The sequence below is a fragment of the Perognathus longimembris genome, chromosome 8 (genome assembly GCF_023159225.1).
Source record: "Perognathus longimembris pacificus isolate PPM17 chromosome 8, ASM2315922v1, whole genome shotgun sequence".
NCBI lineage: Eukaryota > Metazoa > Chordata > Mammalia > Rodentia > Heteromyidae > Perognathus > Perognathus longimembris.
The window spans coordinates 17,278,082-17,298,588 of record NC_063168.1 but is presented as its reverse complement, the minus strand read 5'-3'; the positions used below and the strand labels follow the sequence as shown (position 1 = coordinate 17,298,588).

The 20,507-nt window shown below is 35.1% G+C and overlaps 1 protein-coding gene across 1 annotated transcript in view; it reads left to right on the top strand.

Annotated features, from left to right (window-relative positions):
• Ctnna2 (catenin alpha 2) overlaps positions 1-20,507 on the top strand; it is a 1,054,352-nt gene that overhangs the window by 987,631 nt on the left and 46,214 nt on the right. Inside the window, exons 15-17 of the mRNA XM_048352594.1 lie at positions 4,393-4,544; positions 12,286-12,399; positions 19,326-19,507. Coding sequence (XP_048208551.1) covers positions 4,393-4,544; positions 12,286-12,399; positions 19,326-19,507 — 448 coding nt within the window. The remainder of the gene's footprint in view (positions 1-4,392; positions 4,545-12,285; positions 12,400-19,325; positions 19,508-20,507) is intronic.

The following is a 20,507-nucleotide window of genomic DNA, read 5'->3' as shown; positions in this document are numbered from 1 at the left end:
GAGCAATGACATGAAACTAAAGAGCAATAGCAGTTGACCAGGACTAAAAATGAATAAGATATGAATACCTGAAGGCATAAAGGAAGATGTTCTTACTCTTAATCTCCAATTTTTACTTTTTGAAAAATTGATGGCATTTCTGTTCCAGTACCTTCACAATGCCAATAGAAGAATGCTTGTCCACACCAGTGGGCCCTGCCTTCCAAATCTCCCTAGGGATTTGTACTCAAGGGATTTGTACTCAGTGCAGAAGGGGCTTCTCCAACTCTGGGGTTTACAGCATCTCCTGTGAAAGTGGTTCCTTTCGGTTTTAGCTTTTTTCCCCCCTCTCTCCCTGTGGCACATAATCTGGCCTGAAGGTAGTCAGACCAAAATAATTTGTAACCCCCTGACTTTTCATCTACTCATTTCTTCTTCAAGATAACTTTGGATAGACAAAAAAAGGTAAGCACACATTTCTTGCCCCTTTAGATCCAACACACACTCTTCAAATTTCTTGAAGTATTTGTGAGGCCAGGGTCTGGGTAATGGACACTACCTAATTCAACCGTCTAGCTGATACTTATTAAGGTACAATACAAACATTTGTTCACAGTCCCAATGTCTGATGGATATATAATTTAATGCTGTGTATTAAAATGGTTTCTACTAGGTTCTATGCCTTGTTTTTCCAGAGCTCTTTTCTACAAGGAAATGAAAACTTGAGGAATCAATTATTTATTCTTTTTTAAATATCTGAATTTAAAATGACTCAGTTTTACAAAGTAAGCAGAGATGGACAAATCAGGTGACTTCTCTTTCCTGCTTGCAAGGTACACATTATTTAAGGTGATACATAGCCTTTCAGAACATGGAAAAATGATAAAAAAAAATACATGCATTTAAATCACAATAGAAGTCTTTGGTGATGTAATCATCTCTTTTCAATTTGCTTTTCCCATTCAAACTTTGGTCTCCAGACTTACTTATTATTCTATATTGACTCTCCAAAGAGTGATTGCTCCATTTTTTGTTCAGCACAAGTAAAGGGCTATGGATCTGCAGTGGACATCTCATAATGGTTTCCACTGACTTGGCAGACTCACACTAAGGCTGGGATACAGCATGTTGATGGAATCCCATGAGAGTGGTTATTTTCATCCTCAAATTGTATATAATATTCTCCTTAGCTAGAAATACAAAGCCTAAGAACAACCTAACTGTAACGCGACAGAAATATAAAGACATTCTTGTAACTCTAGTGTAAGGTTGATCAACCTAGCTCTCAGCATCTCTTTCGATCTTAATATTTGGCCACATCACAGATAAAGCCCTGACTCACTGGGACTGAAATGTTTCATTTTACTGGACTTGCTCATATTACTGACCATAATGATGTATACCCATTTGCACTCCTTTCTGAAGAAGTGTTTTCCTTTATGTACATCTCAAGAAGATTGTTTTAATTTGTTGGCAATGGCCCCAACAATGATAAAAGTGATATTACATTTCACTCTTATTTTTATGATTATGAGTCAAATCCAGCATCTCCTTCGATATTTATCCATAATATGTTCTCTTTGCTGTGAATTTTGCATGCTAATCTTTTTTCATTTTTTTATTCTTTTTTCCATTACAGTTTGTAGACACATTCTTTGTACATGTAATAACACTATGCCTTGTCAGTTATACAAAATAGGGACAATTTTATACATCTAAGTGCTACCCCAAAATATATAGTATTCTATAAATCCATAAAATATGAATGGTCTTGATCATGATGGCTAAGCCAACAGGAAAAATAGAATTAGAATTTTCTGTAAGAACATGGGACTGGGGATTGGCTTAGTGGTAGAGTGCTTGTCTCACATGCACAAAGCCCTGGGTTTGATTCCTGAGAACCACATAAACAGACAAAGCTGGAAGTGGCATTGTGGCTCAAGAGGTAGAGTGGCACAGAAAAAAGGAACAAAAGGAATTTGTAATTTTTATATAAGAAAGGTACATATTTCTGGATAGTAAATACATGTAAACATATTCTAATACTCAAGTAACTCAATTATCTTAATTGTTTATTCATGTAAAAACTATATTCCACAGATAAAGAAATGAAACTGACTAATATTAATGCACTGGTGTTAGAAAGGTAACTTTAAGGTAGGCTGATTCATATCTATAATACCAACTATGTGGGAATTAAAGATAGAGGGATTATGGTCTACGTTTTGGGGAAAAGAGAGTTGATCTGGCAAACTAAATATAAAAAGGCTAGGCTTTTCAGTGGATGAATGGATCAAGAAAATGAGGTATATATACACACTGGAATTTGACTCCTCCATTAGGAAGTTTACGCCATTTTAAAAGAAATGGATGGACCTGGAAAGAAAGTATGTTAAGTGAAGTAAATCAGGTCCAGAAAGATGAAGAATGCATATTTTCTCTCATTTCGAAGCCTGAACAAATTACTAAATGCATAAGTAAACACATTAGCATTGTATGCAAGTGTACAAACTAAATTATGGTATTTGTCAGTGTAGAATTCAAACAATGTAATTACTTAGAAAGACTAACAGTTTATCCAAATGAATACGGAGGAACTGGTACTTGAAAGGTGAAGGGGAAGTCAGTGGGAGAGGGATAGACAATAAGGAGAGGAAGCAGGGAGAATGAAAAATGCATTCATTAAATTCAATGCATAGCTTACAAAATTAAGGAAATTGAGAGGAAGGGTAGGGTAGGGCAAATGATGAAAGGGGTGATCTTAATCAAGATGCATTGTATCCATAAAGTGATTTTTAATGGTAATCCCTTTGTACAACTACTTGAAGATAATAAAAATATAATTTAAAATATAGGAAAATGGGCTGAGGCTCAAATGTCTATAGTACTTAGCAAGCACAATACCCTGAGTTGAAAATTTAATACAGAAAGAAAAGGAAGAATGTAGAAATGTATTTTTTTGAACATTTTATTTTACTGTCCATTAACATGGTAATCATATACATTTATGGCACATAGTGTCATGTTTTGATATAGATATCAATATTGTAATGATAAACCAGCATAATTAACACGTAGATCACCTCAACTTGCAACTCAATATTCTTACATTTCCTCCATTAAATACAGCCCAAAAGCCCAAACGAAAATTTAAAATAGTTTTTAAAATAAATCACAATAATTTAGCCACAGAAGGAAGATCACCCCATGTATATTTAGTGTCAATAAGTTCTATTAAAGAGTAGTTTCTCATTTTCTTCTAACTCTTTAGTCCTCTTCCTTTTCTTAAAGGATGTTCGATTTCTCCTGGTAGAAGTATACTTTTCTAGGAATATTTTAACTTGAATACTCTGACCCTAGAGAGAGAAGTAATTTAGCAGAGTTTCTCACACCAGGGATTAAAGTGGTTTAAAAGTATCCGCAGAAAAGAAGCATAAAGATGAATCAGGCATGAAAGTTCAGAAAGGGAAGTAGATGATTTGTTTCCATTTTATTGTCCTTGTAAATAAAATGAATTATATATTTTTGGTTTTCCTTTGCCATATGAATTGGTTGTTAAAAAGTAACTGCAGAGAAAATTGAATTTCAGTTTTCAAGAACCCGTGAGACAGCAGCATTTTCTGAGTAGACTTTCCACTGATTATTTTCCACCAATCTTCACCAGGTATTCAGGTGTGCTAGTGAGAAGAAAGAGGTGTCAGCACTGTACATCCTTTAATTTGCATCAATGTGATCTGGTAAAAGGGAACAATTTATCTTTGAGCTCACTGGCCTTCTCTCTCCATAGGTCTTTCTGGTGAATGAATAACCTGTGATTGTCCCCATTTCCTTTCCACAGTTCAACTTCTATCTCTACTCTAATTCCCCCATTCCTGACAGAAGCAAAATAGCTAAAATGTTTTATTCATACTCTTTATGCATCCAGATACTTAGATCTGCTATTTACCAGCTATGACTTTTCATTTTGAATTAACTAGTTGATACCGTCTAAAGTTTAGATCCCATACAAGACTTTCATATTTCATTGCATGATATTTTTTCGTTCTTACTGGATCTGAGGGTTGAGATTTCATTATATTTCATAAACAAGGAAGTGAGGGTAGAAAGGTTGAGAAATGTTGGCCAAAGTTTTTCAGCTGGTAACTAGCAAAATTGAAAGTCAACTCAGTTTATTATGACATAAAATCTGTATCATTCAGCTATGCCACACTGTTTTAGGTGGATTTCTCAAGTTTTCATTTTGTGCAAATCATCTCTAGACATGGAGTAACAGCTTGGATCTCCTGCAGATGGAAGTGGCACAAAGACCAACAAGTTGAACTAAACTAGGTTACCAAGGTTGACCAAGGGCTGTGGTAAGAAAGCATGACAGAAAACTGCCTAATACCCTTTTTCCTCCTGTATTTATCCCAGTGATGCCACGCTTTGCTGAACAAGTCGAGGTTGCCATTGAAGCCCTGAGTGCTAACATCCCCCAACCATTTGAGGAAAATGAGTTCATCGATGCCTCTCGCCTGGTATACGACGGTGTTCGGGATATCAGAAAAGCTGTGCTGATGATCAGGGTAGGTGAGGCCTGTATAGCTCAAAGCTGACTGTTCACCTGCTAGCTACAAAGCACACCAAACAGTTAACTGTTTCCTTTATTAAAAATTAATTCATGTAATTTGGTAAGATATTTGGCTCCTTATATAATTAGACAGAGTGGTCGTCTTATGCACAAAAGATGATTGAGCTTAGATTAGCATTGAGAATCATGAAATTTGATGCCCTATTGGCTGGTTGCACACATCATACCTAAGTTAGACACAGATTTAGGGGTAACTTTCCTCTTTTGTCTCTTGTTGAATAAGATGTTTCCCACCAGAATCAGAAGCTGGAATGACAATTACTCCTCTTAGTATCCTTAGTATAATTATGTTACTAATAAAAATACATTCTTGTTGTAAAAATGAATTCTGATGTAATAATAAGTTTAGATAGCTTTTCATCACCCACCTCACTACTTCCCAACCTCAGACTTCTGTAATCAGTTATGTGTGAATTTTCCATCATGTAAGTAATTACACATAGATACAGACCTAGAAGATACACATTGTAGTTGATGCTTACACTTCTAATGTATATCGTTTGCTACTTGTTCACTAATACTACCTCTTTATCTCTGAGATACATGGCTTACCTACTTCCACTTTATTGTTGCACAATATTCCATTGTGTGAATTTTTTTCACTCCTTACCTTACCAAGAGTTTAGAGTAGTAGTATTCAAAACAATTTTACCATCCACAGAACCCTTTCTTCAAATAAACTACATAGGCAGAAGCATACTTGATAACAAAAATTTACTCATGGACATTATGACTGGAACAGAGAAAGGCTTCTGCCATGTTGATCTCAGTAGAGATATAATGTGACCCACACTTTGAATTTGAGATGTTTTAGTACACACTATCAAACAGTTTAGAAATTTTAGTACATACTATCAAATAAAATGAAGTTAATCTAAAGTGTAATATTTTATTTCTCCAAATGTGTCCATGATGTTATAATTTCAGCATGTGGCACTTGTGACATTTAAATCACCCACTAGCTCTACAGACGCTGTGGCTGAATACTGGTTGGAGCATTCCTATGAGCACCTTGGACAGTTGTTTCTAAGACTTATTCCTGAATTCATGCCTCTGGCCCCTCCCTGCCCTCCGGCATCCAGTATACTTGGGAAATTTCCTGAGTTATGATTGAGCATCTAAACCAAAGCTCCTCCTAACCAAACAATATCTTAAGACATGTAAAGTATTTTGCTCATTGCGTATAGGTATGCAGTCTTTCAAGTATTCCAGAAGTATCTGTAAAGTATGTATCACATCCTGATTTCATTGAGAATTTCTGCAGTGTTGATTTTCCACTAAATCCTGGTATACTTGAGTCCATTCAATCTGACATAAGTCCTCCTTGCTTGTGGTATCCACAATACAATACAATACAATACAATGATTTGCAGTATGCCAGAAGCCTGGAGCAGAGCACCACCAAAAGAGTCTCTATCTTGTGTGCTTTATTGACAGGCACATTCACTCAGAGCCATCCACCAATTTCTCCACTTGAGAGGACAAATGGCATCTTCTGATCTCACCTTTAAGTTAGCTTAACATTCCTCACATCACACTAAAATCTCTCATAATAGTTTCACAGCATTGGATAAATTGTACAGGATACTACTAATCATACTTTAAAAATGTAGAGATCTGTTTTTTGGAACTTGGGGGCTAAGGTCACCTGCTTTCTTGTCCTTTCAACTTGTCCATTTTGTACCTGTAAATCTCTGCCACCTTTGAAGGCCTGGCTGAAATGTTAGGAATTGTAACGATTTATGTTTGTGATAGTATTATGCAATATAATAGTGTAATACTATTTCCTGTTATGTCTATTAGTTTCTTTGGGCTATGATATATTGGAAAGTAATTGCTGAACCTTCTCTTTTACTTTTTATTATGACACTTTGTCACATAGCCTAATAGTGTGTGTGAGAGAGAGGCAGGGAAGAAGAGGAGGGAAAGAAGAGAGGGGAAGGAGAATGGGGAAGAAGCAAGCAAGGGAGAGGGAAGGAACAGGGAAGAGAAGGAGAAGGAAGGAAAAAGGAAGGGAGGGAGGGAAGCAGAGGAGGGGTCTTCGAAGATTGAAAGATGACAGAGAGAATAGATCTGAGAATTAGAGTACTAAAGAAAGGATAGGCAGAGTCTAAAGCCCGTAACAAATTGGATCATTTCTCCCATTACACACTAACTTGTGAAATAAGGTAATAGACCATAAGCATTATGCTTTCAAAGCATTTGGCCCTGCACCCCACTATAATCCTCAAGATATAGTCCCTCTTTTGCCATTTTTTCTGCTTTGTTAGCCTTCACATTTTTGTGACAACCACTTATTTGAGAAGCTGAGGAAGTTTATAGCTATCATTCATTTGTTCATTCATGAGCTGTAAGAAAACACAATTTCAGATAAAATGCCATATCACTGTCACATGACGTGTCATTGCTCCATCTCCACAAATTCAAGTGATTTGATCATATGGGTTTCACTCACTTAAACTTGAGGAAGAGAGAAATGTATACTATGTACAAACTATTATTTAAAAAATCCTCATCTCTGTGGTACCCACGTGGCTTCATTTTGTACTTACATAATTCCTTGGTTTTGTGAATATAATAATTAAGAATGCAATACTTAACAAATTCCTTTGTGTGGAGGCAAGAGAGATTATAAAACAAGTGGGGGCTACTTTTATTCGCAGTAAACCTGACTGTGTCACTGCCAAGGTGTTGATTATACTTTGAAAAGAAAGAAGCTGTTTTAAAAAAAAAAAAAGGAATAGCATGGGTCTGGTGCTGGTGGCTCAAGTGTACAACCCTAGCTACTCAGAAAGCTAAGATCTGAGTTTTGCAGTTTGAAGCTGGCCTGGACAAGGAAGTCCATGAAATTCTTATCTCCAATTAACCACCATGAAGCCAGATGTGGAGTTGTGGCTCAAGTGGTAAAAGTGCTAGTCTTGATTAAAAGAATTTTTAAAAAAGCTTATAGATATCACCTAGGCCCTGAGTTCAAGCCCCAGGAGAGGCGCGTGTGCGTGCACGCACGTGCGTGCACACACACACACACACACACATACACACACACTTTCTATCTTCAAAAGATATTGTAAAATGAATAGAGAAATTTGGTAGGTCAATATACATTAATTCTCCCCATTTCCAGTTCTCTATGTTCTACATATGATAAATAAATTAGTGAATAGTGATCTGTTGCTCTCGAGGGACATAGAATTAGGCTCTGGTGAGTCTACCAACTGATCAACACACATAAAGCCTTGTTTCATGTTTTCATTGGAGACACACACCTTCTGAATAGATATTGTCATACTGAACTATCAATCTCCAGTACCAACTCATACTCAAACAAAGCTCATTCAACACAGGTGCTTTCTCTTCAAAACACATTGCAACCTACTTATAACCAGGGAAGGAACAATGTAGCAATATTCAGATGGGGGACATTTTAAGCAGAAAAATCACCAACCAAAAGCATCAGTATGGCACTAAATTGTGCCACTAAATCTTTATTTCACTTTGAGGGTTTCACTAGGAAGGTAGAGTGTTGTATGGTTTGACCTTAGTGGAAAAACATGTACTTGGGTAAGTGTTTTTTTTTCTTTGTACTCTCCCATATCTGTAAAAGCAGCATCAGTGTTCTTTTTTCAGAGGATTATACATAAAGTCTGATGAGAACACATTCATAAATATGGCACTTGCAAGTAATGAGAACCAATTATAGACTGAAATATAGAGTTAATGATTTGAGTTCAGGCATGTGTGTAAGATAAAAGAAGTACATTCCACAAAACAATAGCTATTCTCCAGAAAAGGAGGATTGACACAGAAAGGTCTACAGTGAATATCTGCACTAAATTTTCATCATTGGTACCCTTTATTCTGGCTATATATTATGCTTTTAATGGAAGGAAAGGAAATTATATGGCCTAGGACAGTATTTGAATGAAAATCTCTCTTGACTGAATTTCACATCTCTCAGAATGTGTATTAATGGACCCTGGAACACTCAAAAGATAGTTTAGAATTTTGCGAATGATATACAGGAATCTCTCAGCTTGTATATGATATGGTAACTGGAGGTAATCTAGGCTTTAAAATGGTACATATTCTTTGAGTATACAGTGTGCTTGTACAGCTCATGTGATCCCTGATGAGATTTAAAAGAAAAGTGTCTATTTCAGTTCCAAGGCTTGAGACACAGTGAAATGTTAGGTGACAAAACTGGATGTTGATTGGACTAACTTGATTAAATAATAGGGTACTACGAGTTGTTTTTAAATTTTGCTTTGTAGAGACTCTGAGAATGATGTGAAGCAGGAAAGCTTGAAATTTATAGCTTAACTGTTAGTCATCTGTATGTTCATTTTTCTTTGCACCTCGTTTTCCAAAAGGGAAGGTGGAGACAAATACTAGTACAGCTAATTAAGGGTTATCATCCATCTACCATTTAGTGGCTTCCTAAGATATTTCTTTTCCTCATCTTGCTTGGAAGAAGTTTGTACAATGAATAAAACTTAATTTGTTATGTAACTCATTAATATTATCAAACTTGCAGAGGTTAGAGTCAAATTATTTATTATCACTATCAGATGAAGAATTGAAAGCTACTTGAGTGACAAAATTACTTATAAATCAGCCTTATCCAAACTCATCAACATGGTCCTGTAAGGGCCTTCGTTTCTTTGCTTCACTATATTATGAAAGGTTAGAATTTAGGACAACTTTTAAAAATGGTAACTTTATCTTGGACCTTCTTTCTAGTAATGTTTGTTGAATGTTTGCTCGATGTTCCTCACTATTAGAGCTACCCTACACACGGAGTGAACAAGGTTAATAAAATTCACAATCATCATAAACTTTGGCATTATTTGGGAAAATAAACAAATATATAGAAATAAACAAATCTATGTATAAAATAAACAAATATATAGAACATAAACAAATCTATGTAATGTCAAAGGTTGTGCATAGAGAAGGCCAATGTAAAGGAGATGAATTAAAAAAAATAGAATGAAGAGATAGATGGATTTACATGCAATTACCAAGATACATGTGTATAGAAGTATTCATGACTAGATGGCATATATTTGCTACATGTTGAGGATATATGAAAATACTTTAAATTTACCATCTGCCTGGTGGTATTTGTGAGCACAGGTTCTGGAATGTCTTCCCCGGTTGTGCCACTGGCTAATTGTGACACCTTGGAAAATCTGCTTAACACCTCTAAGCCTGTGCATTCATCTAAAAAGCACGGATTAAATTTAATTGATTAATTGTTGGAAGGTTTGAATCATTTTGTTTTATATTTAAGTCCTGTAGGAGATGGTAAATAATGAATGCTATTACTGCTATTGTTTGTTATTTTAGGTATTATGTTTTATTAAACATGCTAATTATCACTACCATTTGTACAGTTCCATCTATATGTTCATTTGCATCTGTGTTTAGGAATTCTGTGAAGCAGTAAGAGTAAATAGTGATTATAATCTCCATTTTATTTGTGAAAAGACATAGCAGCAACAAAAACTAAGTAACTTGCCTAAGATATAGAGCCTATGAGTTTCAGTTAGGCCAAAATCATCCGAGTCCATATCCAGATTATAATTATTTAATTTAAATCATTTTCTTTCCTGTAGATCTTGGGCTAAAGTATCTTGACTATATGCTCATCATTATTAACCTTATTTTGCAGTTTGGATGTGTTGTTGACTCTTCTACTAAAGGCACAGATCACTGAAATGTTTGGACACTGTACTATATGTCTTGTCATAGTCTGCTTTTTTCTATTGAGTGGTTTTTATTTTATTTCTCTCCCTTTCAAGAAATAATGATGAAAAGTGCTTCCAATGTTGTCACCTCATCTGTCAGCAGAATTTACCAACTTACTGTAATTGTTTCTCAATACATTCTAGAAGAGTAGGGAATGATCAAAGAATATTCTCTGTCCACAATGACAATACAAGCAGTTATTGGAATCAGCATCTACCTACCCCACTCCTGCTTTAATGAATGCATTACGGGAGAAAACTTTTCTCCTCCCATTCTATTCTTATTGCAATAAGGGAAAATAGAACATCTGTTGTTAATAATGTTAGTGGTGCTAAAGCTGAAAGTACTATGCCAAAACATGGAAAGTTACTAGGCATGATGTGATATTGGCATGAAAAAAACCCTATTTTATGCCTGTCTGACCAATCTCAAGGGCCCATCAATAACCACACTTGATGAATTAGGCCAAATTAGCCAAAAAATTTCAGAGGAATGAAACAGTGCCCTTTGTATAAAAGAAATGGACAACTGCATCATCAGTATAGCTTGTGCTCTACTCTTTTAAAGCAAGACAATTGCTGAGAAAGCTTGGGGGTGAGTATTTGAGAGATCTGATGCTGTCTCATATATCATTGGTGTCATTTCTTCTTGGGAACCACACTCCCTCCTCACCTTGCAAGTGCATCATTGAAAAGTCAGGCGGGTGATAGAAGACATGCTATGACTTGCCTGACTAAAAAAGGTTTGTGTATGTTTGAAATGTCACACACTTCTGTTTTCCTATTTTAAAATGGAGCCCACATGAGTACTAAGAAACCCTCTAGTTATTGTTGTGCAAGCCTTTAGAGTGAAGGTATGTGGCAGTATTGCTGCCATTAGAAATGGGATGGTTTTTTGTTGCCTGGATAATGAACTCATATCTTATCTTTCCTCAACACAGACTTTGTAGAATGGAAAGGATTTTAATCTGATTCAACTCTTTATGCCATTTATAGCTTCAGTTCTCACCTAATTTGTAATGTGCAGAAACAACCATGGAGAACTTGATGTTTAGAGTTATACATCCTAGAGCCATTTAGCTATAAGTTCTGTTACTAACTCAGGGACAGGAGGTGCCTAACTATTTTTTGGATGTTTGGTTTTTCTTGTCTGACTAGGGATTGACCCTTATTTCCCTGTGCTAGTTTAAGCAAAATTGATATTATGGATAAAGTTATTTAGCACTTAATGAAGATCAGTAGCTCACTTTCAAACAATTGTTAAATTAATTTACATCAAAATTGTAAACAATATGTCAAACATTTTGAAGGTGCTTTTTATGTTCAAGACACATGTTGGAAATACATGACTTAATATTCACAACAATAAGAACCAATTGCTATAGGAGGTGCTAAAACTCAGCTATTGTGAAAGTTTGCACATGTTCACACAAGGGTTCATACGTAGGCAATGTTGACTATAGACTATTTACATCTAATGGCTTAGTGAAGGATAAACCAGATATTTTATCAGGTCCACTCATTGACCTCTTGCTTATTGAGAATGGAATTGAAAGAGAGCAAAAGCAACATTATAAACAAAGTACACATTTGTTGATAATATTTATTTCCTACCTTACAATAGACTTGTATGGGAAGAAATCGCATGTAAGTATATTTTTTTTCTTAAAATCAGAAATCACAGTATGTCAGCAGTCCAACTTAGACTTGTTATACCTGCTGGGAGAAATAATAAATAAAATGTATTTTCTTAAAAGTAGTAAATTAGGGCAGCAAATCTTTATGATTTTCCCATCCTGTATCCACCCACATAGTTATGTTACTTGTCAAGTACTAGAAGCATATGCAATGCAATGTGTGTAAGAATAAATATGATCCACTGAAAACATAATTTTAAAATGTTTCTCTTTTCCTCTTTATACTTAGACCCCAGAGGAACTAGAAGATGACTCTGACTTTGAGCAGGAAGATTATGATGTACGTAGCCGGACAAGTGTTCAGACTGAAGATGACCAGCTAATTGCAGGGCAGAGTGCACGGGTAAGAAGACAAGCAGACTTTGGTTAACTTTACACAGTGACTAAGTTCACAAAAAATGATTGAAGAATGTTCTGATTTTCAGAGGGTAAGAACTCAGAGATTCATGTCTTAAAATCTCATCTGAGGTTGTCTATAGCAATGTACATTTTACCCATTGCTCTTGGTTCCCTTCTAATTTTTATTTTTGTCACTTGAAACAGAATGTGTTTATCAAAGCAAGCTCTATTGTATATAAGAAAGTTTAGGGTGATTGGGTCATGATTAGATGAAGGGACAGGAGCTATTAAATGCTCAAAATTTCTATTGCATAGTTATCATTATCCTGAGCTAACTGTTTGTTAAAAAGTCCAAATGCAATGGAGAATCAGAATGTTACTTTATTGACTAGGCTATTGCTTATGAGATATACTAGACTACATTGGCTTAAGGCCAATACTAGAGATGGACCATCACTTAATCCTCTGTTACCTACACTGTCGGAGCTAGATTTTCTGCAATATTATAGGAAAATAAATTACAGAAACAAAATAGAAATATGCTGATTTAAGGGCTGTAGCAGGAAGCAACTCAAAGTCCTAGCTTTTTCTGCCAAATCTTTGAACACTCTATCATATTGTCCACCAAAATAAGTGGAATTAGATCAATGAGATAACCTGTATTGATAATGTATTGGTAATGAAATCAAGTTGTGGGCAGTGAAGATCGTAGAGATTTTGTAAAAGGGTGGCATGTCCTTCTCTTTAAAGAATCAATTTCTGTAGAATAAAAACAACCAAATTCTAGTACAGTGGAGAATTAAATATTTTAATTTTTCTTAAATTTTACTTAGGTAGTACATATTCTAATTCTCTATTGCCTTAAGAAAATATAATAAATACAAATATGAAACAGAGAGAAATAGCTGAGGATTGCTATAGAAAATGGAGATGGAAAATTCCAAGAAGCTCACACTGCCTTAGAAATTCTGAAAGAAAATTAGGAAGCAACCAATCAGACACTACAACAAAAAGGACTACAAACAGGAAATATTAGCTGGGTGCTCATGGTATATTCCCATAATCCTAGCTACTCAGGAGGTAGAGATCTGAGGATCATGGTTTGAAGCCAGCCTGTACAGGAAACTCCATGAAACTCTTTATCAGTATAGAGTTCAAATAAACTTTTATATCACGCATCCTTTGATAATGGGCAGAAACAAATTGAGACTGTTCATCTTTGCATCAATCATTTCCATTTTTTGAAAAAAAAATTGGAGCATGAAAAATGAACCAATGCAACAGTAAAACTTACAAAACTATATGGTATAAACCAACTGTACAATTCATGGTGGGGAAAAGGAAAGTAGGAGGGGTAGGTGGAAAAAATGAGGGAGGAGGTAACAAGTTGGATAAGAAATGTACTCACTGCCTTACCTATGAAACTGTAACTCATCTGTACTTCACTTTGACAATAATGAAATGAAAAAAAAGAAAGAAAGATGAACATGGTTCAAGATAAGAGCAAAATCCGGTTATCATGCAGTACTTGGCCAATTTGTCTTTGAGTCCATCATTCATTTTGCATGATTAACTTGCAGCAGACTGGTTTACTTAGTGAGTCAGCTTACTTTAGCCTGACAGAATCAGTGACAGAATTATAGCTGTTAAGTTGGAAATGGAGGGTTCACTAAATAGCCAAGTTAATAGAGGGTCAAACTTTTGACTAGTAAAATATGATGAGCTTGCCAAAATTGTGAAGAAGACAAACTTTATCTTTAATAGAACCATTAGCTTTTCTCAGCAGAATCCTCCCTGTTTATGGCCTTATTTTTGTATTATCATGCAGAGAAATTCATGCCTTCTGCAGATGAATATTAATCTAAAAGATAATAGGTAGGAGACAAATTTTTAGTATTCTTTTCCACCATTGATCTCAAATTCTACTATTAGATTATTTTCTGTTTCCTTTGTATGCTCTGGTCTGCTGCTTATCTACAACATATAGTTCTTAGTTCTGTGGTATATGCAATAAATTCTTGCCTGCATTCTCCCCCCTTCATATTTCTACACCTTGTCCCCAATGGACTCTATGGAGAGCACACATAGTGTAATTCTTTAAACAGACTAAGTCAAAGCTCAACAGAATAAATGCTAGGCATGATACCAATGAACTGTTCCTTTGCAGGGTGACATAGTTAAAACTAGTTAGTGAAACCTCGTGAACTTTCCCTTAACAACAGAATATATTACACAGAATCATGTAGACTTGTTCTTTAATTATGAATTTGGCAAAAATGTGTGACTTCAAGGGAACTTGCTTAACCTTTCCATGTCTCATCATCTTTTGTGGTTACAAAGGTGACACATAGCTTTTTTGCATCACAATTACATTAGGGGAACGTCATTCTAAAAACGTATCACAGAATTCATCATATAGCTGTGCAATGATTATTGTACTTGTGATAAAGATAATGTTGCTGTTCCTAGCTTAGGATGGTAATTCATTAGAACACTTGCCAAATAATTTAACCTTAAAAAGCTGGATAATTCAGGTAATCATGGAAGCTTTTACTTGAATTAATAGAAAAATTACTTCAATATTCTAATGCACTCTACAGGCTGAGATTGGTAAAAGTCATCCAGCTTGACTCTTTGAACACTTGGATTTGTTAGTCTAATTTGTTAGAAGCAAGTGAGTAGAAGTGGCACATTGAATTTTAGTCTCTTTTTAGCATCCTGTATCAACATTTTTGTACTGGAGGCCTTGATGTTAAACTCGATCTATACATTTAAGTTTGATGGCACATATGTTTCAATAGTGAACATTGGGAAAATATCTGTTCTTGGAGATTTAGGTTGAAGAGGAAATGGAGATCAAGTTGAATGATCTATGTTTGCATTGGTAGTTTTACACCTTAGAGAAAAGATGGGAAGTGAGGTAAAAAATAGGGCCCCCAGTTTGGGCCCTAGAGCAGCCAGATAAACCGGGCTGGGCTGAAGCTGATAGAAGCAATAGAAACATTGAATGATCCGAGTAATCACCTCACAAAGCCAGGGAAGCTGCTTTGTCTTTTCACTCTTTGGCCTTGAAAAGCATTCTTCTCACTTTCCCATAGTTTGAAGGAGTGAGCAACTTCCTGTCATACATTTCATATTGAATTTAATTTTAATGGAGCCAGTCTTTATTTTTTTTTTTTTCATCTAGCTAGACTGGCTTTAATGTGTTAACATTTCAAACTGCTGAGTTACATTGATAAGACCTAATTAAAACTCATGTGTTGAATTTTAATTTGATTAACTTGCAAATTTTGCAGTTTGTGATCTACTGTTTATAGATAACCTTTTTTTAAATTCCAGTTTCAGAAAAGGTCAATTATGAATTTTTAAAAGCCAAGAGCATTTAAAAAATATTTAGGAAAAGATTTCAGCTCATTGATAGCTGCATAAGCTGTAGAAAATGTAATGACATTTGCCCCCAAGTCATACCCCATTAAGTGCTTTATGCAGGTCAAGAACCCTACAACCAAAATAACATCTTTGCAAATCCATTTTGGAGGGGCTGCTATTAGTTCAGAATTGTGTCCTTAAAAATTGTTTGTCGGTCTGGCAACTTCTCTTGAATTATGTTGATTCAGTGAGTGAAATAAACTTAAGCAGTCAATCAAAAGGTATTTACTGAGCTGCTTTTCTTAGCAGGATGTGAATATCTTTATCTTAAACATGAAACATATCAAGAGCTCAGGTACAGGGAATTAATAGAAATTAATGAATAAAGTGAAGAGTTAATATTCAAGTGCTGAATTGCACAATGAAAATTCAAGTATTATAGTTGACAGAAAAAATGTATACCACTCAATGAACAAATTAATCTTTGGAGGACACTGAAAGATACATTTTTTTTTATACCTGGGCACTGAATATGTTCAGATTTTATAAGTCTGGAGGATACTATTTCTCTGTGTGTGTGTGTGTGTGTGTATTTCTTTTTATAGAGATGCACAAAGTAAATTTATTTTGTAGTAGTGGTTTAGAACCTGTGCTGATTACCTCTATTGTATGACAAGGCTTTATAAATATGAGAGCATTAGGATATCAGGCAAGGATGCTTTGAAAAAAATGTACATTTAGTTTCTGTAAATCTATCAAAATTTAACAGAATGTCTTCCTTAATTAATATAGTATTACAAATGTTTATATGAAACTTTCATAGTATGTCCTTTTATGGTACATAAATATATATTAAAATTAGAAGTGTAGAATTTTAAATAGTTTAACTATAGTATTTAAACCAGTCTGGCTTTATAATGTATAGATTATAATTTTATACACATATAAACACATTCTATATGGTCAAACATAAGCATGAATTAAAGTTAATAAACATGGAAATCTCTAAGCAAAAGGTGCAATACCTGGACAGCCACTAGTCCAAGAACACATTTATGTGAATCAGATAAAGATGCCCCTTTTTCTCTGCACATGAACCCTCCATTCAGGATGTAGAACATAGTGGGCACTGTTTGTGTTTTTAGGCTCCTTCCATTGCCCTACTGGACTTGGAATGCTAGGCAGTGTCATGCATGGTACATGGCCTTCTACAGTAACGTTATGGTTCCTAATGGTTAAATATGGTATTAGTTCACTGGAGTTTGAGTTCAGTTCTACAGCTTGTTAATTGTGTGAAATCAAGAATATCATTAGTTTCCCTAGGCCTAGATATCATTATTATTAAAATAGGAATAATAGATCTACTAGAATGATTGAGAAGATTTATTTGACAAATTCCAGCATGGTATTGGTATCTATGTATGTACTAAAACAATCATTCCTGTCTTCTATTTGTGGATAGCTACAGAGACTCTAGAATCAATTCTCCCCTTGCCAGTGGATAAATGGAAAGAAAAACCTAGCAGCAGAAATAATGGTAAAATAATGTAAATAATAGTATCATGTAGGGTTATCTTCAATTTATGTTTATGGACAAAACCAATTTTACTTGCTACCTACTATCTTTGGATATCATTATCTGTTACTGTTATTTTATATTCAAAGATGTCTGAAGAAACTAAGGATAGGGATAAGGTCTTCATCCAAGTAATTGATGAAGCTCTATGGAACTCACTTTCTTTCTAAGTTCATGTCCATTGATATTTCTGTTAGACTCTAGATTTGTTTCTTCTAATTACTTCACTCACATTAGGTCAAGATTTATGATTTATTAAGTTTCCTAAAATAGTTTGACTTACTTATTACCAAACTATAGATCCACAAGTCAGGCTTTTGTGGTCTCCTATAAAATACATGCATTCCAGGACCAAAGGAAGTGCAGAAGTAATCTCCCTGGGCTCCTGTGTGAGAGAATGTAATGAGGTGAAATGTTATGCATTTCACTTAGAATCTGTTGCAGAAATGGTTACTAGCAAACATACTCAGTTCTTGTTATTGGTGGTAGTTTTGGTCTATAAAATAACCATCAACTCTTAATGAGTGGATTTTTAAGCATTTCTCCTAAAGCACAGAGTAAGGCTCCTGAGAGTTGTAATTTACTGTTTTCTTCATCCTATCCATATATAACCACATTTAAATGGGTATTTCTAGGTAAATATTTTTGATTCATTAACCCTGAACTCAAGGCCAGTATCCCTAATGAATGCTTAAACAAATATGTCCAGCAGAAATGCTATCTCAAGGAAGCACTTTACAGCTTTCTGGTACTCAGGGACGTAGGCACTTCAATGCTATGCTTGCATACCATTTTCAGACAGCACAATGTCCACCTGAAAAAGCACTAAATAGACCATAAAGAGGACAACTGTTCATATTATGGGCTACAAAAAGAAGAGAACAGTCTTGTTCATCCTCATCTGTATATATTTATGTCAAGTGACTTTTTTTTTTGCTGCTGCTGAGGCTTTCTCATCATTTGCAAGTGATTGCAAAAGTGTTTCAAGTATTGATCTTTGGGTTTACTAATATAATTTGGAGTTGGCAACAGTTGCAAAGGAAGAGTCTATACATAATGATAAGGTAGAATATTCTTTCTTTTCTACATCTCCTTACCTGGCAACTATTGGGAAGTGATTTTTGCTTCCTGATTCTGGAGAAGTCGAGCATTCCTGATATGAAAATCCAAAATCTGAAATGCTCTGAACATTTCAAGCACTAAAATACAAGGCTCAAAAAATTTTCAAAGTTTGAATAGTTTATATTGAGGATTCTCAATCAAGTCTATACTAGCATTTCCAAACTCCCCCATCAAATTCCCAAATCTGAAACATATCTGGCCCTAAGTGTTTGGGTTAAGAGATAACCTGTACTTTTCTCCTGTTATAACCCCTCTGCAGGAGGCTATAGCTATCTGTGATTTCTACAGACAAGGTGATGGAGGACAGAGGTTAGGAATGGCTGGAGTACTCTAAGAAGGGCAATCATTTGGCATCTCTGTGCATGCTTTCATTTTCAATCCAAAAAGCCTTCCCACTTTATTTGGATACTCATATATTGTTTAAAATTCCTTTCCTTCTCAGCAACAGAAGGCTTTTTCTTTCTCTTTTTGCCTTTTCTGAACATATTTCAGTGTTGAAAGAGGTACATTCTTTCATCTGGTAAAAGTTTTCTGAGACCAAATATAAAAATTGTCAAGAATAGATTCTTTTGAACAAACATATGTCATCAAAGAGACAGAGGAGTTCTGTTACTGTCAGTGCATATGTACCTTTGAATCTCTCAATCTTTTATGTAAGGGAGTGAGGACAGGGAATTGGGGGACCAGGCCAGCTTGTATTCTTGGATCTCTGTGATGGAGAAGAAATACTTTCCAGTATGGATGGACATCTTATAAATCTTTTCCAGGTCTGGTTTTGTCATCCACAGCACACAGAATCAACATACAGTCTGTACTTCCTTTGTCACTATTAGTAACACTTTTTTCTCCTATAACTCACACAGGCCATCATGGCGCAGTTACCACAGGAAGAAAAAGCAAAAATAGCTGAACAGGTGGAGATATTCCACCAAGAGAAAAGCAAGCTGGATGCTGAGGTGGCCAAGTGGGATGACAGCGGCAATGATATCATTGTTCTGGCCAAGCAGATGTGTATGATCATGATGGAAATGACAGACTTCACAAGGTGAGGCACAGAGAGAGGGAGACAATTTTCTCATTAAACCCAGATGTATAACAGTGAAAACTTATTACCTCAAACCAAGGTGGTGGTATTGGAAATTTACAAGCATAAATAAAAATAATGGTCTGGACTTCTGCCAGATAGGTTTGTTTAGACTAAGATAACATTCATTTTTATAATTTGTATTATTTTAATTATACTAAGGCAGTCATATAATCAAGCCCCCAAGGGATGGCTGCCTCATCTCTCATCTGTGCTATTTTGGAATGTGTTTAAATATTATTCTGAAGGTAAATTATTTATCAATGTCCCTTTGGGGGAAAAGGTGTGTATGCCATACAATAAATTGTTATACTATCTCATGATTTAGCATTAATATCAGCAAGTAGTTAAATCAGGTACAAGAACTTCAGATTCCAGAATAGTGACAGGGAAAGTAAAAATCATATATGTGTTATCACCTTTAATTCTGAGTGGTGCTTTTGATAAGTTCCACAGACAAGTCAGACTTTTGTCAGGAGTCCTTTTTTTCATCAGAGCTCATTGTTGTTTCTATCATTGCCTTTTGCTCTCTTTTATAAATGCACGGTACAATTCTCTGTCCTTCCTATTACACAGGGAACAAACTTAAGGGAGACCAAAATTCAATGAAAAGGTCTCTATATATTTTGAGTCAGAATATCAGGTGATTTGGGGCAAGTATCTTGTTTTCTTTCTAGTTGCAAAATGATGAGGAGTTCACACTTGGCTTATTAAGTCCAAAGTTTTTATATCCAAAGTAGTAATCCAAGTATTAATTATGTTGTCAAATGCCAATTATTGTTTTATGGCATTATTAAAAATACCCACAGAGATATTTTAATGATTCAACATGATATTTGCTATTAAAACCTTGTAAGATGTAATGTCAGTGCATCACACAAGGGTAACTAAGTTTTTAATGGTTGATGAATGCTTCTAATAAGAGAAAGACAAAGTTGATGGTAGGTTGTAATTAAATATG